The sequence below is a fragment of the Canis lupus genome, chromosome 27 (genome assembly GCF_011100685.1).
Source record: "Canis lupus familiaris isolate Mischka breed German Shepherd chromosome 27, alternate assembly UU_Cfam_GSD_1.0, whole genome shotgun sequence".
Taxonomy (NCBI): domain Eukaryota; kingdom Metazoa; phylum Chordata; class Mammalia; order Carnivora; family Canidae; genus Canis; species Canis lupus.
The window spans coordinates 14,064,174-14,092,136 of record NC_049248.1 but is presented as its reverse complement, the minus strand read 5'-3'; the positions used below and the strand labels follow the sequence as shown (position 1 = coordinate 14,092,136).

Below are 27,963 nucleotides of genomic sequence, written 5' to 3'. Positions count from 1 at the left end.
ACACACACACACACACACACACAGAGGCAGAGACACAGGCAGAGGGAGAAGCAGGCTCCATGCACCGGGAGCCTGACGTGGGATTCGATCCCGGGTCTCCAGGATCGTGCCCTGGGCCAAAGGCAGGCGCTAAACCGCTGCGCCACCCAGGGATCCCTCATGGTATCATTTTAATCTCCATGCCTTGTCAAAACTTAGTAGCAGTAATGTGCATAGAAAAAATCATAAATATGTATCTGGAAAAACTTTTGCTTTTTCATTTTTGCCATTGCAATGGAGGCTTTTATTCAGATTTTACAAATAAAATAATAGGAATCTCCTTTAAAATAACCCTATGTAGGGGATCCCTGGGTGGGTCAGCAGTTTAGCGCCTGCCTTCGGCCCAGGGCATGATCCTGGAGTCCCGGGATCGAGTCCCACGTCAGGCTCCCTGCATGGAGCCTGCTTCTCCCTCTGCCTATGTCTCTGCCTCTGTGTGTATGTGTGTGTGTGTGTGTATCTCATGAATAAATAAATAAAATCTTTAAAAAAATAAAATAAAATAACCTTATGTATACATGGGTTGTCAGAATAACTGGGTGGCATTAGATATGAAAAAGATTAGCCATATACTGATTAAGTGCTGGAAGATTAGTGATAGGTAAGTGGGAATCATCATTGCATACTCTCTATTTTTTATAGATTTTGAAATTCTTATTAAAAGCATGTTTTAAATCAATTAAAATTTTAAAAATGTTCCTCCTGAGATACATAGTTTATTCTAAGACAATACACATGGGCTCTGGTTTTTTATTTTTTTTTTATTTTTTATTTATTTATTTTTTTATTTTCTTATTTATTTATTTATGATAGTCACAGAGAGAGAGAGAGAGGCAGAGACACAGGCAGAGGGAGAAGCAGGCTCCATGCACCGGGAGCCTGACGTGGGATTCGATCCCGGGTCTCCAGGATCGCGCCCTGGGCCAAAGGCAGGCGACAAACCGCTGCGCCACCCAGGGATCCCTGGTTTTTTAAATAAAGCTCTTGATAGGTCATCAAATTTGTAAAACTATGGTATTAGAGATTTTTACTCTATATTTTTTTAAGGAATAGGGAATGAAAGAAATTATCTGTAGCTGCAAACAACAGTAATGGCACATTCACCACATATTCTAACAGGGTCAGTTTTGAAACAACAAAAACACTAAGGATGCTGGGATCAGAACACCTAAGTTAAAATGGCTTTGATATTAGTTTGGGTAATGACAGTGAGTAACCTGAGTAACCACTTAACGTCTCTGTGACACATTATCTTTTTTCTATCAAAAGGAGAATAATCCTCATAGGGTTGTAAGAATTAAATTAAATAACACATGTACTTGATAGAGTGCCTGGTATACAATTAATGCTCCAGTAACATTAATTTTTTTCATTGTAGTGGAGTAATAAAAATAACAGCTGTTAAGAGGATAGACTAGAAAGGTGGAATGTATGGGTTTTTATGAGATAAGATCTTGGGCTGGTTACTCAACCTCTCTGTGCATCAGCTGCTCTATCTATAATAAAGAATAAAAAAGGAAAGCAAGAGTCCTAAAGGATTCCTGAGTGAGGACCAAGTATTAACAGCGCCTGGCACACAATAAGTGCTCAAGAAATGCTAGCAATTATTATGCATACTTTAAAAGGGACATTTTGCTTGACAAAAAGTGATATGAAATTTCAATTCCCTCCCTTCTCAAAAAGCCAGTATTTCCATATACATGGTATAGCATACCAAACACTGTTAAAAATCATGTCACAGAATATTGGGACATTGTTTTGGAGCCTAAATCTAAGGGGAAATCTTTGATCTTCTCTGTTATCTCTTAACAAATGAATTCCCAATGCCAGTGGATTATTAAAAAAAATAGTGATGGCAATGCACCAATTAGAACTGCCATATAAGGCTTTGAGGAAAAGAGTAAAGCTAGAACATGAAAAAATACTTCTTAAAATACTCTTTTTAATACTCAAAAAACACATCTTTTTAATGTAACCATAAATTAAAAATGGTCTATTTCACTTTACATGCCCCAGCTGTGGACTCTTCTTGAACACTGTATACCACCCACAAGCATGTTCTTAGGGATGATGGTCATCAAGGATGTTTATAACAGTTAAGATATATTCTCCTGAATAAACTTCTGTCAGAAAAACAGAAGACGTGTCTTTTCCTCTTGATACAACCAGCTTGAAGGATAAATGCTAACTATAATAATATTTGACAGCCCTACAGCTGAGAATTTTGGAAATCCAAACAATACTTACAGTATGCACTTGTGGTGGTCGGTGATGCACTGTGAGCTGAGGTCCTGTTGATCCCAGGGCTAGTCCATTATTTACAACATATGTAGTTGCTTGAGGCACTCGAACTGTGACACCTACAAAAGAAAGTTAAGGCATAAAACTAGAATTCTAGGACACCTGGGTGGTTCAGTCAGTTAAGCATCTGACTCTTGATTTCGGCTCATGTCATGGTCTCAGGGTTGAGAGATCAAGCCCTACATCTCGATGCTTAAGTGTCCCTCTCTTCCTCTGCCCCCCTCCCATCTCTTTCCCTCTCTTAAAAAAAACACAAACAAAATCCCCTAGATTTCTACTGTAAATTTGGTAGAACACCGATTAAACACTTGAAGCCAGCAAAGTGATGTTTTTAAAATTTGGAAGGAAAACCATTTCTAACCTGGAAGTCTACACTCAACCAAATAATTGAGCATGAGAAAAAAGAAATTTTCCTGTATGCATGCAACCAAAATGCAAGCAATCAAAAAAAAAAATCTTATTTCCATGAACCCTTTCCAAGAAGCCCTTGGAGGATGTGTGCCACCAACTATGAGACAGAAAATCAATAAAGAGGAAAATATGAGATACAAGAAACAGGAGATCCAGCCCCGGAGAGAAATAAATGGAATCCCTATCAAAAGAACTCTAAGCAAAAATCCTACAACAGAACACAGTGGCATACCATATGTAGAAGGCAAACAGACCAGAACAGAGCAGTATAACTCTAAAGGTAGACAAACTGAAGCCGTCCTCAAAAATATCTCTGCTGTCTCATCCTTCCAACTAGAACAGAAATCTTGACTATAAGTTATCCTTGGTTTGTGTTAATGAGGCTCCTCACTTTCTCTCCACGCCGTGAACAACTAACTAACGATACTCATTTCACTGAACAGAAAACTATTTTGACATATATTAGGGCAACATAAGCAGACAGTTTAAAGTCATCTACTGCCTGGACCATATTCCTGCCATAAATTCAGTTCCTGGCCCATACAATAGTGTGTACCTGACTATGGCGAGACCTTACTGATTTCCCGGAAAACATTCTTATAAACTTCAGAAAAGTTAAGTCAGATTGTGAACCAGAAACTCTGCTTAGTTTATTTTCTTCTTGAAATCATCACCTAACAATGGCAGTTTCTTTAAATAGCTAGATTTGCCTTTGCTATTAAATTTGGCAAAACTAAATATTTTTAGTGATATTTACTTAGGTGGCAAAATCAGACAGAAAAGCAGAAAGTAAAGACGGTGGTTACCTCTGATGAAAAGGGAGAGGGAAACAATTAAGGGTGGACATACTATAATAAGTTTGTAGGACACTGATAAAGCTCTATTTTTTAGAATGGTGAAGATTTCATAGGTGGTTCATTTTGTTAGTCGTCTTTAAACTTTCATATGCTTTTTAAACAAACTATATTTTACTACTGAATATAATATATACATAAAATTGTGTGTGTGTGTGTGTATGCACGTGATGCACGTGTATGTGTGTAGAAACAAAAGATTTCCTTTAATATTTTCCTGTCTTCTATTCTCAGCTTAACCATTATTGCCATCATTTGGGCTATGCCACAATTGATCATTCGTACTTTAATTAGGCAAGGTATCTCTTAAAGAGGGCAGATCACCATCAAACAGAGCATTGTGAGAATACAGGCCATAAATAAAATTAAATTGAAGACAATACATGAAGCACAAATCATATATTACACATGTCCAATTTTTCTGGTTAACTCTTTAGAGAAGAAAAAAATTAGTAATAGTTTTAATATGATATTATAAGCATTTTTTGCTAAATCTAATGTCAATATAAGCCCACTAAATGTTGAAGAACTACATGTAACTTGAGGCCACACACAAGAAGAGTCTCTTACTATTTTGGGGATTGACCTGCCGAACAGCAGGAGCCTGCATAACCGTTCCTCGTAGGGGAGCCTGAGCTGGTGGTGCTGGGAGAGTTGTATAAACTACTTGGTGGTTTGCAGGAGCTCTTGGTACAGGGAGTCTTGTGGTCACCTGAGTTACTGGACGATGTGTTACATTCACGGTGGTTGGAGCTAACGAAAAGCAGAAAAACATATTGAAATGCAGTTTTAAGTAAACAGTTATTAATGGTAAGTAATTTTGCACAAAATCTAACTACAATAAAGAGAGAAATACAGACAACAGTCTCCTTTTGTAATCTTGAAAGAGAAGACTAATATGGCTAACCAAAACTAACAATACTATTATTACAAACCAAACTTCAAAAAAAAAAAAAAAAAAAGAACACTTCAACCATGTCCAATGCCCTTCCCACTCTTTAGTTTTGACTTAAGCCTGTGAAGATAAAGACTTGAGAGTATGATCTTAAGGGAGTGATTTAAAACAGCAAATTTTCACTCCTCACTTCTCAATGTTTAATTATTCTTAATACAGAAGGATTTGGGGTCTTCTAGGCCTTCTACTAATGGCAAATCCAAGAATAACTATATTCCCACAGTTCAACAAACTGGCTAGCTAATGTAACTGGTATTTTCTTTAGGTGACCCAAACCATCTCCTAATTCAAAACAATAAAACATTAATTAAAATACAGAATTCTTCCTTCTCTACTCCAGCATTCCTCCTAATCTATATTCTAGAAAACATTCATGCCTTGAGTGATGTTAACATCATATATATTATGATTATATTAACATATATTTCTCAAAAAGTCCTAAATGTTCACTTGGCAGCATGGAACTACAATAATTATTTTAGGGGTTAACACATTCTTGTTAATAACTCTCTGAATTATCATCACATTTCACAAGTAACCACATATTAAATATATAATAAAAAATAATAATAAATCTACTTTCACATGGAAAAACAGATTTCGTAATAAAACAAATTTGGAGGTAAATACTATGACATAAATAAAAAGGTTTCTTTACTAATGGCTTACTTACTAACATCTTTACTTAATCTTTACATATCCAAACTTTCAATGTGAGCCTTTAGAAAGGGAAAAAAAGTATACAAGGAGGAATCCTTACACCTCTTCATCTCTTTATTACCCATTTTATTATTTATACTGTACATGGTTTGCTTAATGATATTTCCTTCTAAATTATCTAAATTGGTGACTTAAACTTTGATTTCACTAGATACAATTCCATGTGAATTCAACATTTTCCTTAATGAGAAAAGTCCATATATACTTTGCAGATAAATCTCTAATGATGGGCTATTTTATAAAAAAAGACAAATTGTCTTGGGGCACCTGGGTGGCTCAGTCAGTTTTGTCTGACTCTCGGTTCTGGGGTTGTGTGAGTGAGCCCCATGTTGGGCTCCACATCCAACAGAGTCAGATTGAGATTCTATCCCTCTCCCTTCCCCTCTACCATACACCCCACCATCTGTCCCTCTGCTAGTGCATGTGTGCACTTTCCCTCTCAAATAAATACATAAATTCAATCTTAAAAAGAGAAAAAAAAAAGGGAAAAGAAAAGACAAATTGTCTAGATTGGCTTCCCAACAGTTTAGGAGATCTATACTACATTTTGAAAATGTAGGTAGGATTTAATAACTTCTTGAGAGGCAGTGAGTAAAAATATCAGTACATATCTCCAAATGGTAGGGTTAGGCCAGTTAAAACTAGTTCACATTAAGAATCATTTAAGATTTATTTCTTCATCAGTCAATTATTACTTTGTGGTCATAATCAGAGTGAATCATTCCACTCATCCCCTTAAGAGAAACCATATTCATTTCTGCTGCTTATAGTGACACATGACAGAGACCTATAAATTTCTCTTCTTTATAACCACTCTGTATCTGTGCTGCTATTGAAGATGGTCAGCAAATCTAAGCTATATTACATTCAAAAAGTTGTACTGTCCCAAAATAAAAGAATTATCCTTAATTTTCAATCTAATTTTTCCACTTACTTCCATAGTCCTATTTCATTTTAGGCAAAACTAAAAGCTTCAATTCAATGATTCGGCAAGTTACCTGTAGGTAGTAAATGTATGGTTGTCTGAGATGGTCCACTTGTTGGCACCCCAGATGGCTGAAGAGGTGGTGCTGGCTGGATGGGTTGCAATGGTCGAGACACAGGTTGAGAAGAACCCATGGTTGACACAGGAGTATGGTTTAGCTTTTTAGGTTCTATTAATTAAAAGACAGACATTTTGATTATTGATAGACAAAAATTAGAAATACAGGTTTTCCTTTTATTTGTGAATTTTACATTTGCTTGCCACTCAGTCACATTTACCACTAAGAGAGCAATTTATTTCTATTTTAATCGTGCACATCTGCCAGGGTAAAACATTACATCATGGCCTTAAACAATTCACCATTGGTTCTAATACATATTCTAATTCACATTTATATAGTTTTACATTGTTTTTTATGAAAGAATCCTATTTCCGAACTCAATACAATATCATATCAATCAGAATTATTTCATTTCCTATATTCATACATGTATGTATCTATATCAAGGACATCCATCTAAACAAATATCTATAAATTGATGAGTTTTTTACGAGTTATCTTGAACTCTACTCTACAAATGTTTATTTAGGCTCTTTTGTTTGATAGAATAGGTGGTTGCTTATTTACACTACCCAGTCTTTAAAATAGAATAGAGTGTCTGATCTCAAAAAAGGTCTTGGACAGCCTATGGAATAAATGTTCACATCTCAGAAGAAGCCCTTAAAAAAAGGTAACCACTATATGGCATAATGTAAAGACTATAACAAAAGCCCTTCTATCCAAAATGATCCCCACTGATTTCTGAATTCTAAAGAATTCTTCACTATACTGTAAAAAAATTAAAGCGTTAGCTGCTTTAACTGAGTGCTGATGGAAAACAATGAACTTTGGAATGGAAAATTTAAGGTATACTCAAAGGTGGGGCCATGGGAAAAAGCCCCACAAAGCAGGGATGCTAGAAAAGGAATGGCAAGGGCACTGATAACTTTGCTTACTTGACTTTTTTATTCAGAATCAGCCCTACCTGTGTCCTCTCAAAAATAACCTGTATTTATTTTATCTTCTAGGGATTCATTATATTTGGACTTGTCTATAAAAAAAAAAAAAAGAAAAATCAATGCAGATGATTTTAAACTTTTTAATAATAATATACTGGCATGAATTAAATTCGGACAAATGATTGGATAAATCTTCCAATTTTACATCAGATTTATACCAAAAAACTTGAGTTTACTGTCACATAATCAATTGTATAGCTACTTGTTTCCCTAAAACCAATTAACGATCCTATTCTCTAAAATATGTTTTTAAATCTATAGGTTATTTTTAAATTTAATGTTAAGGTAATAATTAACCTATTAACTTATCTTACTAAATTTTCCACATACATTATGTAATTATCACCACAGTTTCACACATATATCTGTAAATAGTTGTGCAGCCAAGTTTGAGAAATATTTTATGTATCTTGAATCATTCTTAGAGAAATTACATTATTAATTAGCATAGTAAAGGCTCAGAGAAGTCTACTAAAGGGGGGGAAAAACCCATATAATTTTTATTTAATTCAGCATTTCCCCAGCATATTTAACCATGGAACTTTTTATTCACACTGTCTATTAACACTGCAGAAGAATTATTGAGAATATTAGTTAACATCTATCCAATTTAATTTATAAATATTGTAATTAACTCAGAATAGTACTGAGCATTTTGGATGTGCAGGCTTTTTAACATCACCTTCATTTTTGTTTATATAATCTTAAATAAAGAAAATTAATTCAAATAACCAAATTTAAATGTATACACACTGGAAAGTACCTACATTAAAGGGCATGGGTGCACACAGACACATGAACACACACAGAAAGAACATTTAATTTAGAGTCAAAAGACCTGGGTTTGATTCCCAGCTCCTTTACTGACTCTGACTTGCACTCTCTGAATCAATTATCAACTCTAAAATGGGCATTACAAGGCTATTACAAAGATCAAGTGAAATAAAATATATAAAAAGAGGGATGCTCCATAAGTTAATCTCCTAACTGCTCTGTTTTCCTCTAAGCTTTGTTCATATTCATTCAAAATTAGATTTCGATTTTTTAATTCTAATATAAAAAATTCTCATTCTAAAATAGATGCAAATACATCAAGCATAATGCTGTAGAGATCTGTCTTCACTGATTACTCGGTTAAACAGGAAAAATGTTATCAAAGCATTCCTTTGTAGTAGTACTATTACTTATGAGTACCTTGTGAAGCTCCACTCTCTTCATCATCCATTGTGAGATCAATGACACCACCCGAATCACTGCCTGTGGCTTTTCCACTCTGAAAAACAAAACTTCTGCATTTTGCAAAGGAAACTCTGGCAGACATAAAGAAGAATGAAATAATACTTAGGGGCAACAAGGATAATGAGTAGCCTGTTTCAATCTGGACCACTAAATGGCTTTACCTGAAAACACAGTGTTTGTCAGACAAATGATCCCGAATACTCATGAGCTATACATCTGTCATAGAGAAAGTAATTTTGAATTTTTTTTTACAATTATAGAAATTTTTTAATTTGATGATTGCATAGGGTTATTAAGTGATTTAGTGCTTTAACTGATAAGTATATAAACACCATTCATTTTCCCGCACTTAAAATGTTGACCAATCCTACACTATATTAATATTAATTCACCAAAAGCAATTTCAAAGCTAGAATTAAGTTGTATAAAATACTTATATAAATAGTTATATAAAATAATCTAAATCTATGTTTTTCCCCCAAAAGAAGGTATGGTATGATAAGATATGGTGTGCTATGCTATTAACTGACATCCAATTTGACCTAAGTCAACTTATTGTCCCAAATCATTAGAAATGTTAATTTTTAAAAATTAGAAATATAATTTTAACTACATACAGCAACAAAGAAGGAAAGTAGTACAATATAGATGTAAGGAACCAGTAATCTGAGTCAAAAAGACTGAGGGCATCTTTTAGTTCCAGCACATATCAGCAATGTGAATTTATATTAAAAGATAATATCTTCAATTTCCAAACTCTGCTGTTATGAGCAATAATCCAAATATGCATACAAAGAGCCTAACACCAGGCATGACATGTGCAGGCATGACATGTGCTGTGTAAAAAATGCTAATCATAATTAATATATTATACTGAGATCAGCTCCAAATGACTAAAGTTTTTAACTGCAGAATTCAGACTTTACAAATAATTAAAGAATATAATTCCTTGACATTAAGAAACTCAGGCCAAATCCAAAGATAATGATTTAATTCTAAATCTTACAACTATAAATCTTTCTCTAATAATGACTTCATAGAAAATGATTTGTTAACTAACACTACAACAATCTTAAAATCCAAAACTAGAAGTTCTTAACAAATCCTTAAAGAATGTAACAAAATTCACCTGCTACAACATATTTACAAGGTCCAATTTTCAAAATTTACTAAACTTTACATTTATCAAAAATTACCAGACAAATATGCAAAACCCAATAAAATAGAACCCAACTAAAGACAAAAGACAGTCAAGAGAAAATGACTCCAAGTAGAACTAGAAGTTGAATTCAGCAAAGACTCCAAAGCAGCTTTTAAGAATATGTTAAAAAAAATAAAGGAAAGTATTATATTAATGAATGTACAGGCAAGAAATCTCAGTAGTAGAAACTGAAAAACAAAAACAGAAACTCTAGGTCTAAAAAGTTTGATTACTAACTTAATTTTCATTGTATTAAAGAATACTGATCGAAATCCATTACCCTGTGCATTGTAATTAGAATTTTACTTTGAAACAGAAGGAAAAACTCTTACCTGTGATGTGCTATCAGCTGCTTTCTTATTAACGGAAGCATCTATTGTTTTGTTTGTCTGGTTTTCTGAGGAGTCAAAAAAGAGAGCCATTTCTAAAAGCACCAACAAAATGTGAAAGGTTTGGTTGTTTTATATACAACAATTGATGTAATTTTCTGGTTTTCTGTCAACATGTCACATATGTAAATGAATTTTCTCATACACCATTGCTATTTTAACTTTCAGATGGGTAAATTCATAAAAGAAAAAATTTTCATTTACCCATTGCCCAGATTATTTAACTATATCCTAAGAAATATCTTCAGAGAAATATAGACTATGCATAACTTAAATGTCCTAACATATAATTGCTCCATACTATATGCCTTTGGAGAAAAAGATGTAATGACATGGCAAAGATATAATGAATTCATTAGCAAACTACACAGTGATTCTGAGAAAATATACATGCATAATCTCAGTAGTTCAATCACAGATGATTTTTCTTTATTAATTTTTCAATTAACTTGTATTGAGTTTATGATACACATAGACACACAAAAGTTACTTCCAGAACAGCAAAGAAAATAAATCAAGTAGGTTTTTCTGCCTCAACTTCCATAGAGAAGGTATTAAATTTTATCAAATGTCTTTAGCATCTACTGAGGTGATTATGTAACTGTTCCTCTTTGGTAAGGTAGTGAATTTCCAATGTCGAAACATCCTATCCTTGCTTTCTGTAGATAATAACATTCTTGGTCAAAATATGGCATTTCTTTCATTTCAAATCTTCAGAACACATATAGATTAAATTATGCTTAAAAACAGAGGTAGAACTATGCATTTCATTATATATAAAATACACACACACACAACTGCCTGCACATCAAGAAAATTTGGATAAATATCCACCTACTAAAACAGGTTTTCGTAAGCTAGCAAAGTAAAAAAGGAGGCCCTTGTAATGTCTCCCTTTTTGAATTATCTTAAGTTTTCTTGCAGGAAGAATATATTAATGTAATCTTTGCTTTCTAAAAAGTATCTTAAAATTACTTCATTTATAATGAATCAACATCTGTTCTGGACTGTGAAGCTTCTGAAATACTACTTAATAAAAAGCACAAACACCATTCATTCTCCAGCATTTAAAATGTTGACCAATTCTACATTAAATTATCAATATTAATTCACCAAAACACCAAAGGCAACTTCAAAGCTAGAATTAAGTTATATAAAATAATCTAAATCTATGTTTCCCCCCCAAAAAGATGGTATAGTAAGATAAGATATAGTGTGCTATATACTATTAACTGACATCCAATCTGACCTAAGTCAACTCATTGTCCCAAATCCTTAGAAAGTGTGTCTTTGATTTGCATTTCCCTGATGATGGGTGAAGCTGAGCATTATTTCATGTGCATGTTAGCCATCCTCCTCATGTCTTCTTTGGAAAAATATCTATTCATGTCTTCTGCCCATTTCTTAATTGGATTACTTGTTTCTTGAGCACTGAATCTGATGTTATATTTTCGATAATACTGCTTCATCAAATATCATTTGTCAATATCATATGTCTTATCTTCTCCCATTTCATAGTCTGCCTTTTTGTTTTATTATTTCCTTCATTGTGTAGAAGCTTTTTATCTTCATGAAGTGCCAATAGTTCATTTCTGCTTTTGTTTCCTTTGCCTCCAGCAATGTGTCCAGTAAGAAGTTGCTACAGCTGAGGTGAACAAGGTTACTGCCTGTGTTCTCTGGAATTTTGGTGATTTCCTGTCCCACACTGAGGTCTTTCATCCATTTTGAATTTATTTTTGCGTACGGTGTAAGAAAGTGGTCCAGTTTCATTCTTCTGCAATGTGGCTGTCCAGTTTTCTCAACACCATTTGTGAAGAGACTGTCTTTTGTCCATTGGATATTTTCTTTCCTGCTTTTAGTTGTGGATCCATTTCTAGATTCTCTATTCTGTTCCATTGATCTATGTGTCTGCTTTTGTGCCAGTACCATACTGTCTTGATGATTACAGCTTTGTAATACAGCTTGGCGACTGGAATTGTGATGCCTCTATCTTTGGTTTTGTTTTTCAGGACTGCTTTGGCTACTCAGCATCTTTTGTGGTTTCACACAAATTTCAGGATTGTTTGTTCTAGCTCTGTGAAAAATTCTGGTGGTATTTTGATATGGATGGCATTAATGTGTAGATGCTTTGGGTAGAATGGACATTTTAACAATGTTTGTGCTTCCAATCCATGAGCATGGAATGTTTTTCCATTTCCTTGTGTCCTCTTCAATTTTTTTCTTCAGTGTTCTATAGTTTTCAGAGTACAGATCTTTTACCTCTTTGGTAAGGTTTCTTCCTACACATCTTATGGTTTTTGTTGCAACTGTAAATGGGATGGATACCTTTCTTTCTCTGCTGCTTCACTACTGGTGTACAGAAAAACAACAGATTTCTGTACATTGATTTTATAGCTTGCAACTTTGCTGAACTGATGATGTGTTAGTTCCAGCAAATTTTTGGTGGAGTCTTTCAGGTTTTCTACATACTGTGGTGTCAGTTGTGATCTTTCCTCTATCATTTGCGATTTTATTCCAGTCCTTTCACTTTTCTTTGTGATACGTCTGGATAGGGGTAAATCAATTTTATTAATTCTTTCAAAGAACCAACTCTTGGTTCCACTGACCTATTCTACTGGGTTTTTTTTTTTTGTTTCTATATCATCTATTTCTGCTCTAATCTTTATTATTTTCCTTCTGCTGGCCTAAGGCTTTATTTGCTGTTCTTTTTCTAGCTCCTTTACATGATAAGTTGGTTTGTATATTTGAGCCTTTTCTTGCTTCTTGAGGTAGGCCCGCAATACACTTCCCTCTTAGGACTGCCTTTGCTGGATTCCAAAGACTTTGGAATGCTGTATTTTCATTTGCATCCATGTATTTTTTTTTATTTTTCTTTAATTTCCTGGTTAAGTCATTCATCCTTTAGAATGCTCTTTAACCTCAGGACGCCTGGGTGGCTCAGCAGTTGAGCATATGCCTTCGGCTCAGGTCCTGATCCGGGATCTGGGGATCAAGTCCCACATCAGGCTCCCTGCAAGGAGCCTGCTTCTCCCTTTGCCTATGTCTCTGCCTCTCTCGGTGTGTCTCTCATTAATAAATAAATGAAATCTTTAAAAAAAAATGTTCTTTAACCTCCATGTATTTGTGGCCTTCCTATTTCTTGTGGTTGAGTTCAAATTTCATAGCACTGTGGTCTGAAAATATTCATGGTTATTTTTTTTAAAGATTTTATTTATTTATTCATGAAAGACCCAGAGAGAGAGAGAGAGAGAGAGAGAGAGGCAGAGACAAAGGCAGAGGGAGAAGCAGGCTCCACGAAAGGAGCTTGATGTGGGACTCGATCCCGGGACTCCAGGACCATGCCCTGGACCAAAGGCAGGTGCTAAACCACGGAGACACCCAGGGATCCCTGATTTCAATCTTGTTGTACATGTTGAGGGCTGATTTGTGACCCACTATGTGATCTATTCTGGAAAATGTTCCATGTGCACTCAAAAAGAATGTGTATTCTGGGCACCTGAGTGGCTCAACTGGTTAAGCATCTGCCTTCACCTCAGGTCATGATCCCAGAGTCCTGGGATCAAGTCCCTTGTCAGACTCCCTGCTCAGCAGGGAATCTGCTTCTCCCTCTGTCCTTCCCCCTACTCATGCTCATTCTTTCTCTTTCTTGCTCTCTCTCACAAATATAAATAAAATCTTAAAAAGAAAAAAAAGAATGTGTATTCTGCTGTTTTAGGATGAAATGTTCTGAATATATGTTAAGTCTATCTGATCCAGTGTATCATTCAAAGTCATTGTTTCCTTACTGATTTTATGTTTAAATGATCTGTCCATTGCTGTAAGTGGTAATGGTGTTAGTGCTTTGTTGGATTTAATGGGAGTTCTCTGTTTCTTGGATTTTGAGGTCTGTTTCCTTCCCCAGATTAGGGAAGTTTTCAGCTATAATGTGCTCAAATAAGCCTTCTGTCCCTTTTTCTCACTCTTCTTTTGGGACTTTTATGATACAAATGCTACTATGCTTTAAAGAGTTGATGAGTTCCTTAAGTCTACATTTGGGATCTAGTATCTTTCATTCTCTCTTCTTTTTATATCACTGTTTCTTTGTGATTGTTAGTAAAGCCTGTTATATTCCTGATCCTGAGAAGAACGTCTATATTAAGAGGAGGTCCCCTCCTTCCCCCCAAAAAAGCCAGATCCTATTTCCCCTAGAGCTGAAGTTTCAAAGCACTCTGAACACCTACAGGGTGCATAAGGCGGGGCTTGGGGTAAGCAGCTCTGGTCTCCACTGGGTGGTGCTGATTTGCTCACTCTAGTCAGTCAGGACTGAAAGGGGATAGGAATGGCATCACTGTTCTCCTGGACCTGGAGTAGGGATTGGGGGGACGGGGTGGGAGAGTTCACCCCTGCCACTCTTCAGGAAGCCCTCATAGAGAGCAAACAATCACCTTTCTTGCCTCCCCGGTTCTCTGTCAGATCCTTGCCTTCACCCTGTGTTCGAGCTGTATGCCTGCCAGGCAGCACAGCACTCCTGTATTTCGTCGCAGGCATGCAGCTGGGTTTCAAAACTCCAAGTTTTAGGGACCCAGGCTGATCCTCTGGGGGGAAGGTCTCACCACACTTTTGCTGTTTCATCCCAGAAAAGCAGTTGCATGAAAGGGCAGCAATTCAGAGTTTATGGTAAAATGAAGCAAAAAGCCAGCACCAAGGTCTGCTTCTTTCAGCCACTGTCTTTTATTCCTTGCTAGGGAACAAGGCAGCACATTAGTGCCACCAGTTCTTTTGTCCCAGAGAGGCCACGCCATCCACTACCAAATGCACTCTAAAAAGAGAACGATTTCTCCGTTCTCCAGGGGATCCTCAGACCACACTGCCCACTCCCAGGTTTCTCTGTCCTCTTTCCCCACAGGAATACGACTAAGCCTGCCAGGCAAAACCATGGTGATGGCAAGGCCTTTTAAAACTTCAGACTTTGCAATCCACCACTTATAGTAACTTGCAGTAATCAGTCCCTCTCCTTTATCCAGTCGATGGTTTTGGGGAAAAGTTTCTCTTGTGCAATCTGCTGTGCACTGCTTTTCTTCTCTCTTTCTCTCTCCCCCCCACTCCCTCCTTTCTCTGTAATCAGGGGTCCCTCTCCTCCTGCAGTTCTTTTCTCAAACAAATCAACTCTCTGCAGCTTCTACGTGGTTCCGAGATGTAGCTGTTTCTCTACCCTAGTTGTGTAGCTTGCTCTCAGACCTCAAACTGACTTCTTAGGTATTTAAAATTATTTGATATTTACCCAGCTGTATGATACTACTAATGCACTTGAGAGATGAGGCAAACTTAGGGTCCCTCTACTCTTCTAGTGTCTTAACTCCACCCTATAAATGAATAAAATTAATTATAATTTAAGCCCTAAATCTCCTAGCAGTCTCTAGAAGGATTCTTACTTTTATTATATACAGAAAATGCTGACTTACTGTATGAGGACACATGAACTATGAAAAAATACATACAAAACACATGCATTCTAGTTAGTTAGGCTATGTTCTCGTTAAGTCAATAATATCTACATTAAGTATAAGACTTAAAAAGTTTTAATTATACAACTAATTGATATATCATATTATGAATGTATTAACAGTTGGCTTTAACCTTCATTTTCAGCCAAAATTTGCCATATGGCTTCAGCTTAGGTTTTGGGAAGCCTAAATAGCTAAATGCCTACTTTAATGTCATTTTTGGTTCCTCTAAAATTATGCATGAGTACAGAATACATCATTTCATCAGATCTCATTCTAATTAACATGATGAACAATATACAAAAAAGTTTATCAGTCACATTTATGGTTAGTATCCAATAATTTACTTTCAAATATAGGTAAGCAATCTAAATAGAACTTGAAATATAGATCTCCTTAATTTATACAATAGAGTACATAAAATATGTTAAGTAAATATATGGTAAAATACAAAAGTTTAAGTATATATCATCGCAAAAGTATAATGATATACAGATGAAGAATGATTGTGAAAACTATTAGTTTTACATACAAACACAATTAAGAACAGTCAGATAAATAAATACAAAACAGACTGACACTATGACTAATAGAGTACATTAGAGCTAATCAATTTTGGGGAAAATATACCCTCTATGTCAACAAATGGTCATAAAAATTTTAAGAAAACAGAATAATCGATATATAACTCTGATATCCATAGAAGTGTTTAGGGTATGAGCATTCACAAAACTTAGCAAAATCTTTTAAGTTATTTATTTCTTTTCAAGCCATGGTCTTTCAGGCCAAGTTTTATGCTTAAGGATATATCTTATCTTGTGACCATGAATTAAAAATTGTTTCAACTTAGACTCAATATTACATAAGGATAAAAAACTCCAAAATCACATGTCTATGAGAAATCAATTTCTACCTGACATATTAAAAAATACTAAGGATTAGAAGAAAAAGAAATTAGATAAAAATGAAGTAACCCCCCAAAATCTTGCTCATTCATTGACCTCGGTTAAAAGTAACCATCTTCACTGCTGCAAACATGAATAGGAGTGTCTACTATAGAGTAATGTGGTAGCAGATAGGACTAACAAATATTGTTGTTGTACCATGCAAGTATTTACATTTTAAATATTAATAATTTCATTTTTATATAAAATTTCAGATTTCCTCTTATATCCCAGATGTAAATTTGTATGAGGTTAATATTTAGCTCCTGTCTGATATTAATTTTGATCATCCACTCATTTACTATCAACAACCTTATGAAATACTATAATCACTGTTTTATATAAGAAAATATACTCAGAGGGCAAGTATACTACTAATGCCTACATGAGAAATTTAAAACACCAAAATGCTTGTATATCTCACTTATCAAATTTTGTACTTTAGAATGTTTCTTATTTGAATGTTTCTTATATTTCATAGTTACTATGTCAGTAAAAGAGATACTAGCAGCAATTTCACTATTACACATTACACATTTTTGCCGATCTTTCAATTGGGAGTTAAGTGTGAAGCCAGAAATAAAGAATAAAAAAATTCAAGAATGCATACAAAATGTATGCTTCTTAAGAACAAGGAAGACAGAATTTTACAGATTTTAAATACAGGTACAATCAATTTCTCCTTTTTGCAATACTGGAAAATATACAGACATATGCAAACATAAATCATGTAATATGTCACGGGGGAAATATTTTATATTTTTCTTTTATAGAGAAAACAAAAAGCAATCACTTTATAGGAAATTAGAGAGGGAAGAACCTATTTTTAAATTGTTCAAATTTGTAAGATGTGAGTGATGAATGCACAAAGGATTTTAACAAATGGTAGGGAAGATATGTGGTTTGTCATTTGCCCATGTAAGCATATATTATGTAAATTATATACTTTAAAATAAATGTGTTCTATTCAGATTCTTCTGCCAAACATATTATAAAAGTAATTCATAATGTTTGCCTGAAAGCCTGAATGAAAAATTTCACCTACATTACGAAAAATTACTAAAAGCTAAATTAAAATTCTAACTTTTCATTCAAAATAAATTTTCAAATATCATCGTAATATTATTTCTTAGGTAACTAAAAATATACTAAAATTAATTTCTAGGATATTCTACTTATTTTCTTCTTCAAATAAAGATAGCCACTTCCAAAAATACACACAAATGTTCAATTATCTAAAATAGGCCATTAACATGCCTGCATTTCTATTCTTAAGCCTACACAGTGACTTACCAATTCTTGGGGTAGTAGTGCTCTGTTCTGCAGGAGATGAAGTACTAAAAGCAGAAATTGGAATTTTCATCTGTATGGGACCTCGATTATTTGATGGACTATAGAGTCCTGATGGGCCTACTGTAGGTAAAGAAGTCCTTGTGGCTTGTACAATAGAGTGTGCTGTTGGAACAGCCTGTACAGCAAGCGTTGTCCCTAATGGTGCAGCACTGGCAGGAGAGTTCCTTTGAATACTGGGACTGGCCACGGAAGGAACATTGTTTGGTTTAGTGGGGTTTGGCAAGGCTGGCAAGGATACCGGATTTTTGGTAAGACCACTCACTGTAGGTGGGCTTTGTACAGAAATGAACTCAACGTTGCCAGATGGTTGATTAGTCACTAAAGTCCCTGGATGGCTCTGCAGGAGTTGAGGCTGGGAGGATACCGCAACAGGTACATGCAAAATCACTGGTAAAGGTTGTAAAGAGATTGTAGGTTGGGGATTTCCACTAGGCACCTGAGTAGTAGCAACTACTGTAGCTGTGTTGGGTGCAGGAAGAACTGATGTTGCTGTCAAAGAACCAGAAGTCACTGGAGTCTGCAATTTAGGTTGACTACTGACAACAGTTGGAGGAGTGACAAGACTGGTTGAAGAAACTACAAAAAGAAAAAAGAAGTATCAGTTTAAATGGCTGTCTTCATTTATCAGCAAGCATAATTCAACAAGATAAAATTTAATGACTATATCTACTACAGTAGATATAGCCAAATCTTTCATAATAAAATTTCTTCCAGATTGAAGTTTTGGAAATTCCTGGAATTAAATTGATAGAAGTATTTTTGCACCTATGTTTGGCACATGGCTTATGATTATTATGGAAGACTGCTATCTCAGTGTCAAAACAGTATCTGAAAATTACTATCATCACTTCAGATTAACGGAAAAATGACTGAAAACTTGGTAAAACTGTACAAACATTTTTGAAACTACCCTAAAAACACAAATGCCTTAGGACACTGACAAAATATAAACTCAAACAGACAATCTAGAAAGAGTCATCACTATTAATGAATGAAGTAAGCTTGGATGTGGTATTTTATCACTTGAACCATGTGTGAAACCTCTGTGAATCAAGTTTTACTAAATTACCTGACAGGAGCTAGTATGGAGAAGCTGCTTCTACTGACACTCTAGTGACATTATATATATGATTTGGGTAAAGAGGGGTGATGAATTAAGAAATAAGGGAATTGATACCAAACACCAGAGAAACAAAAATGCTAGCCACTAGAAATTTTTTGTTTTGTTTTTTTGGGGTTTTTTTTTTTTTTTTCAGATTTTTTTTTTTTTTTTTTTTTTTTGTGAGAGACCTGGAGGGGGGCGGGTACAGAGAGAGAGAAAGAAAGAGAGAGAGAGAGGCAGAGACACAAGCAGAGGGAGAAGCAGGCTCCATGCAGGGAGCCTGACGTGGGACTCATCCCGGGTCTCCAGGTTCACGCCCTGGGCTGAAGGCATCGCTAAACCACTGAGCCACCCAGGCTGCCCTGGAAGTTTTATAGTAATTTTGGTTCCACTATTTGTTTATTCTCATTTGAAGAGGTTTCAAATTGATGACCAAATTTCTTTCTTATTGTTCTGTCCTCTTTCCAAAATCATAGGCACACTAGAACAGCAATCCTCAGTGTTATCCAGGGGGACACCTGGGATAACTGTGACCCTTTCAGGGAGGTGGCAATGTCAAAATTGTTTTATAAAAATAATAAGATATTACTTGATTTTTCTCAACGTGTAAATATTTGCACTGATGGTGAGTAAAACTTCTGATGCCTCAGTACAAAACTCAAGGTAGCTCACACTACTCAAGGTAGTACCGCTCACTACCTAAATAACTCTTCTAATTGTTTTAAGCTTGAAAAAGTTATTTTTCGGGATCCCTGGGTGGCGCAGCGGTTTAGCGCCTGCCTTTGACCCAGGGCGCGATCCTGGAGACCCGGGATCGAATCCCACGTCAGGCTCCCGGTGCATGGAGCCTGCTTCTCTCTCTGCCTGTGTCTCTGCCTCTCTCTCTCTGTGTCTATCATGAATAAATAAATAAAATCTTTTAAAAAAAAAAAAAAAAAGTTATTTTTCATTCAAATAGGTTATTTGTGTTACATGATACAGGTCTGTTATTTTTAAGTAAACATTTAAAAACTTGTTTTATTTCTACTACAGTAAATATCAACATAAGCCACAAAAACAAAAGCTCTTTGGGATTCTTTATATTATTTTAAGATTACACAGGGATACAGAAATTAGAAAATTTGAGAAACACTAGAGATTTGACTTTCTGTATTTTCATGTATATCTGTATTCCTGGTTTTTTTGATAAAATTTTGTAATTATTTAATTTTAGATAAATACGCTCATTTCCTTAGATCATATCAATCGCAAAAAGACGTAAGAAAAGACAACCAAAACCTTCGATTACTAAGAAAATGTCATTTTTGTATTAAAAAATATTACCTGTATTCACAGGGGTTGGAAAGGATGGTGGTGCACTCTCACTTACATTCCTCTTGGACTCCAGCATCTGTCTCACTGTGCCTGCATTTCTACAACATATATACACACAAATAGTCATGAAAATGTCATTCAGGAGCACCTCAATTTATGAATACTGAAAGCGGTGGCTGATAGGAGAAAGGCTGGCAAGACTTGAGTATGGCGGCATGAAAGTGCCAATGAATACAAAGGTAAAGACAGCACATAGACTTCAGCATGCTGGGGTCTATGGAATTAAGGAAGAGTCTGTCTCTTATATTCTAATGTTCTCAACACTTTTACTTTTTATGTACATCTGCAGACATTAGCTTTTAACACCCTTGATCAAAGCATTTCTCAATTACTATGAAAGAATACTATTTAGTATAAGTGGTTAAAGAAATCTTCAACGACCAAAGAAAGCCTTATAATAAATTAGCAAAGCCAGTAACAACAAATGAACAATATAACAAAAAAGAAGAAAATCTAAATCCAGTATACTCCAAATACATATCTCTACAAAAATAAATAAGAATACATTCTAAAATTTTCCTATAATTATAAATTTGACAGACTGTTTACAATTCTCACCTGTACGGCACATTGTTATTGCTGTTGATGTCAACTACAGACTTTCCTGGTGATACCGGTGGGTTTGGTGGATTCTGGGGAAGAAAAATACCCAGGTAAAATAAAACCCAATACACCAGATCTTAACTTGACTTATTGTGATTTCATAACATATATGAATGTTGAATTACTATGTTGTGCACCTAAAACCAATACAATATTAAAAAAAAAACCTTATATGCTTTCTCAATATATTATCTGTTACTTCCTGAAAATATTACTAGATGAGACAAGAATTTGAATCTTGGCATTGCCACTTAAATTACTTAATCCACTGAAACTGCTTATTGTATGAAAGATTAATATAATAATTCCTATGCCTCGTTTTTTAAGATAAGCAAATAAAGAATGTGAAAATGGTTCACATGCTGTAAGGGTTCAGTAAATATTAATAATTTGAATCTAAAGAATAACTATACATAGTCATTCAATATCTAGTGAATGCCTCCTACATACTACGCATTACTGACACCAAATTACCAAAAGAAACTCAACAAAGTACATATTTATTCTTACCCAGAAATAGTTGATTACCAATTAAGTGGTGCCTAGGGTCACAAATCAAATTTCTCAAATTAAAATAATTTTTACAACTATTACTTATAAAAACTACTTGCCACTATGTGTTATAACTTCATAAAAAGGTATCTCAATACTAAACTTAAGTATCAACTAACTTCAGCCTTTTCCTCCAAAACACAAGGAATATAGAAATGGAATTCTTATACACATTAATTACCATTACTTGGGCCTCCATCAGTAATTACACTATCATCATATATTTCTTAAATTAAGAAATATAAATAACTGCTCAAGACTTGATTAAGTGTAATAACATTAATAAATATTAAAACAAATGTGATAAATTCTGATCATATCAGCAGATGCCACTAATTATTCTTTTCAATCAACAAATCCTGATGCTTTTTATAGGATAAAAGAATAATTTTAACCAGCAGCTATAGCATTATAGTTATATGTATAGAGAAAATAAGAGATAAAATTACAATGAATTGCTCTACAGGTGCTTAAAATCTTCCTGTGGACAAAAACATATTAAACAAATAGAAAAGCAAGTTAAAGTTAACAGTGCAGTACCAATGGAAAAAGTTTTAAAAAAAAGTTTTTGAGGAAAATGCATCTTCAAATAGGTCTTTGAATAATCATTACATCCAAAACAGTTAAGATGAAGATAAAGAACATTTCAGAGAGAAAAATAGAAAAAGGTGTTAAAAAGCATAATAAATAAACTAAATACAACTGACTTAGGATACTGTATGGTCACTGGATGGAAGACCTTAAGTTCTACACTGTAGTGACATCAGCAGATGGCAGAATAGGAAGACCAACACCCTCTTTCCACAGGATAGACCAAATTTCCTTTGTCAGAATTCAAGAAACTAGTCTAAGAGGTTATAGGACCCCCAAGAAGTAGCAAGGCAAAGAAAAGGTGCATTGTAGTGTGCAGGAAAGTCTGTTTCATTTACCCATCATACCCCAAACACCCCAGATACAGTGCAGCACAATCAAAACTCCTCACTGTGGCTTCTCCTTTAAAAAGGAGAGAAGAATGAAACTTTCATGCAATATTCTTGCTTTTCAGTAGACTGTCCAAGGCACTGGTTTCTGTTCTACCTGACTTGGAGGAAGAGGCATATGTTGGATGATTGGGGGCTACATGAGAAATAAAGTGAGCCTATTGGTTTGGTACAACATCAGAAAAATCACACTAGCACAAACAGACAGTAGAGAGATGTCCAAAATTATGCCTTACAAAACCAAAACTGTAATACAGAAGACCGAAGTCAGTGGAGAGCTTCTGAGTAGAAAGAGCCAAGACTCTTCAGATAAGAAATTATACATATATAATATCTTACATAATACAAAAGAGAGCCGAAGTAAGAAATTGTCACAAGAGACAAAAAGGACATTATATAACGGTAAAAGCATCAGTTGACCAAATACAATATTTATACACATTTGTGCACATAACATCAAAACCTCCAAATGATATATACATTGACAGAATTGAAAAGGAAACAGACAGCAACACAATAATAGTAGGAATCTTTAGTATATCATTCTATATAATGGGTAGATGATCCAGAGAAAGATTCAATAAGGAAATAGCAAAACTGAACCAATACCAAAGACCAAATGGACCAGACATTTGCAGAAATTTTCACCCAACAGTTGAAAAACACAAATTTTTCTCAAGTGCACACACAACATTCTCTAGTACAGATCATATATTAGGTCATAAAATGACCTTACCAAATTTATAAAGATGAAAATCATATCAAATATCTTTTCTAAAAAAAAAAAAAAAAAAAAAAAAAAATCTTTTCTAACCACAATGGAACAAAAGAAAACTATAGCAGAATGAAAAATGGAAAAGTCACAAATATGTAGAAATTAAAACACACTTAAAAATCTAATGAATTAAAGAAGAAATCATAAGAAGTATTAGAAAATATCTTAAGACAAAAATACAACATACCAAATTTATGGAACAATTTATGCAGCAAACGTAGTACTAAGAGGAAAACTGATAGTGGTAAACGTTTCTACCAAAAAGGAAGAAAGATCTCAAATCAACAACCTAACTTAACACTTCAAAAAACTAGAAAAAGAAAAACAAACTAAACTCAGGAGAAGGAAGGAAATGATAAAGATTATAGCAGAAATAAACAAAACAGAGAACACAAAGTCAATAGGAAAAAAAAATCAACTAAGAGTTGGCATTTTAAAGTATCAACAAATTGGCAAAACTTTACCTACATTACCTATGAAAAAAAGAAAGAAGACATAAATAAATAAAATCATAAATGAAAGACAAGGCAACAACTGATCCACAGAATAAAAAAGGATCACAAAAAACTACGATGAACAATTATACGGCAACAAACTGGGTAACCTAGAAGAAACTGGCAGCTTTCTGGAAATACACAACCAAGACTCAATCAAAAAGAAATTAAAATTTTGAACAAGATCTATACAAGTAGTGAGACTGAATCAGTAATCAAAAACATTCTAATAACAAAAAATACCAAGGACTAGATGACTTCAGTGCAGAATTCTACCAGACACTTAAAGAATTAACAGCAGTCTTCCAAAGAACTGATGAGAAAACTTCCAAACCCATTTTATGAAGCCAGTATAGCCAGATACCAAAACCAGATACCACAATAAAAAAAAAAAAACTATAGCCTAATATCCCTGATGAACATAGATGTAAGAATTCTCAACAAAATACTAGCAAACCAAATTCACCAGCGTATTAACATGACCAGGTTAAGATTTATCACTGGAATGCAAGGAGAGATTGACATGAAAAATCAATGTATAAATCAATCAACTGAACACCACATTAACAAAATGAAGGGGAAAAAACTACATGATCTTCTCAACTGTTGTAGAAAAAGCATTTCATATAATTCAACACCCTTTCATCATAAAATAAAAACATTCAACAAATTAGGAATGGAAGGAGACTACTCCAATATCAAAAGACTGTATGTCAAAAGTCCATAGCTAACATCATACTCAACAGTGAATCAATTAAAGCTCTCCCTCCTAAGATCAAGAACAAGGGCAGGTTGCCCATGCTCACCAACTTCTATTCAACATGATATTGGAAAGATCTCACCAGAGCAGTTAAACAAGAAAAAAATATAAAAGGCAACCATACTAGAAAGGAAGAAGTGAAGTTTTCTCTGCTTCAGATTACATGATCTTATAGCAGAAAACACTAACGAATCCATTAAATAAAGTTCAAATGAATTCAGTAATGGTGCAGGATAATAATAGGAATAATAATAATAATAAATATTAAAATATGTGCTATATAATTGTTATAATTACATAATAACTATTACTGTTAAGTTACATAATTAAGTTATAAAAAATTATAGTCGAGCAAAAAATCTATTTCTATATATTAACAATGAAAAATCTGAGAAAGAAATTAAGAAAATAACATATCATGAAAGAGAATAAAATGTTTAGTAGTAAACTTAACCAAGAAGGCAAAAGACCTTTCAAATGAAAACTACAAACACTGTGGAATGAAATAAAAGATACAAATAAATGGAGATATCCCATGTTCATGGACTTGACCACTTAATATTGTTCAAATGTCCATACTATCCAAAGTGATTAAAAGTTTCCATGTAATCTCTATCAAAATCCAACGTCATTTTTTGCAGAAATAGAAAAAAAGCATTCTAAAATCTGTATGGAATCTCCAGGGATTTGAATTGCCAAAACAATCCTGGAACAGAAGAACAAAGTTGGAGGCTTCATACTTCCTGATTTCAAAACATGTTACAAAGCTACAGTAATCAAAACACAGTGGTGCAGGCATAAAGACAGGCACACCAGAACAAAATAAATATCCCAGGAATAAACTTCTCACTTACATGGTCAACTGGTCTTCAACAAGGATGTCAAGGTTACACAATGAGGAAAAGAAAGTCTTTCAACTAAAGATATGAAAAGTAGATATCCAAACACAAGAGAATGAAGCTGGATCATTATACCATATACAAAAATTAATTCAAAATAAATCAAAAGCCTAAATATACGACCAAAACTAAAAATTCCAAGAAAATATAGGGGAAAAGTTTCATGATGTTGAATTTTGCAATGATTTCTTGGATATGACATCAAAAGGACAGGCTATTAAAGCAAAACAAAGGAAGTTACAACAAACTTAGAAGCTTCTACACATCAAAGGAAACAATGAACAGAGTGAAAAGGAAACCAATGAACAGGAGAAATTAATTGCAAATCATGTATCTGGTAAGGGGTTAATATCCATCCAGAATATATAAAGAAGTCCTACAACTTAACAATTAAGAACAAGTAACCTGATTTAAAAATGGGCAAAGGACCAGGGCACCTGGGTAGCTCAGCAATTGAGCATCTGCCTTTGGCTCAGGTTGTAATCCTGGGGTCCTGGTATCCAGTCCCACATCAGGCTCCTGAGTCCCACATGAGGCTCCCCATAGGGATCCTGCTTCTCCCTCTGCCTATGTCTCTGCCTGTGTCTCTCATTAATAAATAAATAAAATCTTTTTTAAAAAAGGTGGGGCCAAAGGACCTAAACACTTGACCAAAGATATGCAAAATGCCCAACAAGCATCTGAAAAGATGCTCAACATCACTAATCATTAGAGAAATTCAAATCAAAACTCAAATGAAATGCCACTTCACATCCATTAGCAGGGCCACTATTACAAAACAGAAAATAACCGTTAGCAAGAATGTGGAGAAATTGGAACCCTGTGCCTTGTTAGTAAGAATGTAAAATGGTGTGACCTCTTTGGAAAACAGTATGGAAGCTCCTCAAAAAACTAAAACCAGAATTACCACATGATCCAGCAATTTCACTTTTGGGTAGATTTTCAAAAGATTTGAAACTAGGATCTCAAAGAGTTACCTGCACACAAATGTTCACTGTAGCATTATTTACAAAAGCCAGGAGATGAGAGCAGCCCAAATATCCATCATTAAATGCATGAATAAAGAAAACGTGGTATATATTATATACATAAAGTAGAGTATTATTCAGCCTTTAAAAAGGAAATCTTATTACATGCTATTATACAGATGAAACACTCACCAAAAAACAAACAAATAAACCCCAAATACTATATGATTTCACTTATGAGACATCTAGAGTAGTCAAATCATAGAAACAAAAAGTATCAAGTGCTGAGGGGAAAGGAAATGGGAGATGTTCTATAGTATGGAGTTTCAATTTTGCAAGATGAAAAATATCTAAAGATCTTTACACAATGTTAATATAGTTAATACTTCTGAACTGTGAAGTTAAAAATGATACATTTTAGGTTATGTGTTTAAAGCACAATTAAAACAATCTTTAAAATTCAGTAAAAAATTAAAATATAGAATTTAGATTTAATCTAAAAATTTAATCAATTACATCATTGATTTTTCATAAAAGATGAGAATATCTCTACTTTTTTTAAAGATTTTATTTATTTATTTATTTATTCATTCATTCATTCATTCATTCATTCATGAAAGACACATGAAAGACAGAGAGAGAGGGTGGGGGGCAGAGACACGGCAGAGGGAGAAACAGGCTCCATGCAGGGAGCCCGACGCGGAACTTGATCCCAGGATCCCAGGACCATGCCCCGGGCCAAATGCAGGTGCCAAACTGCTGAGCCACCCAGGGATCCCTTTACATTTATTTTATAGTAAGAACTAGAAAGCATATAAGTTAGAGATATCAGTCATAAGACAGTAACAGATTAGATTATAAATGTGGACTTAATAGCAAACTGCGTTGAGGATTTTCTGCTCTTTTAAAAATTAAAATAGAATATATTTCAATACAAACCTGCATGGTGGGGTTTGCTTTTAACTGGTTAATAAGACAGGACCAAAGAGCAAATCTAAATAGAAGAAAAGCACTTAAAGTACTATTGTTTCTTTACTTATTTTAATATGGGAGACAACTAAAGTTTTAAATTTTCATTCTTATCTCTGTTTTTAAAACTTAGCATGACACAGATGTAAAATTATAATGGATACCATAATTAAAGAGAATTAGGACAGGAAAGAACAAATTCTTGAGATTTCTAGAAATGTCTCTCACAAAAAGAAAATATTAACAAGAATGAGTAGATAGATGTTCCACTTTGGGCATGTAAAACTGGCCTTACTCAAAAGCTAATTAAGAAAGGAAAAGAATTTGAAAGACTGAAGACCACCTCAATACTTTCCTTCAAGCATCACACACCCTAATTATTCAAATTAATATTTCTAATCTTTGGGAATTAATACAGTACTTGTTGTTTCCATAATACTTAGAGCTCTCCATGACAAACCTTTCAGGGACTGTAATATGAACAGTTGTAGATCTTGACTGTGGTAAAGATTACATAAACCTATATATATGATAAAATTGCACAGAATTATGCA

General features: G+C 34.3%; 1 protein-coding gene across 12 annotated transcripts in view; it reads right to left on the bottom strand.

The window, feature by feature from the left end:
• ATF7IP (activating transcription factor 7 interacting protein) overlaps window positions 1-27,963 on the bottom strand; it is a 112,201-nt gene that overhangs the window by 5,693 nt on the left and 78,545 nt on the right. For 10 of the 12 annotated variants that reach the window (XM_038576863.1, XM_038576862.1, XM_038576867.1 and 7 more), the window contains 8 exons: window positions 20,968-21,041; window positions 20,359-20,447; window positions 17,874-18,509; window positions 10,097-10,188; window positions 8,519-8,597; window positions 6,279-6,434; window positions 4,176-4,358; window positions 2,287-2,399 (listed from right to left, as the gene is read on the bottom strand). In XM_038576863.1, the coding sequence (XP_038432791.1) occupies window positions 2,287-2,399; window positions 4,176-4,358; window positions 6,279-6,434; window positions 8,519-8,597; window positions 10,097-10,188; window positions 17,874-18,509; window positions 20,359-20,447; window positions 20,968-21,041 (1,422 nt within the window). The remainder of the gene's footprint in view (window positions 1-2,286; window positions 2,400-4,175; window positions 4,359-6,278; window positions 6,435-8,518; window positions 8,598-10,096; window positions 10,189-17,873; window positions 18,510-20,358; window positions 20,448-20,967; window positions 21,042-27,963) is intronic. The other 2 variants (XM_038576859.1, XM_038576860.1) reach the window with 1 other exon arrangement.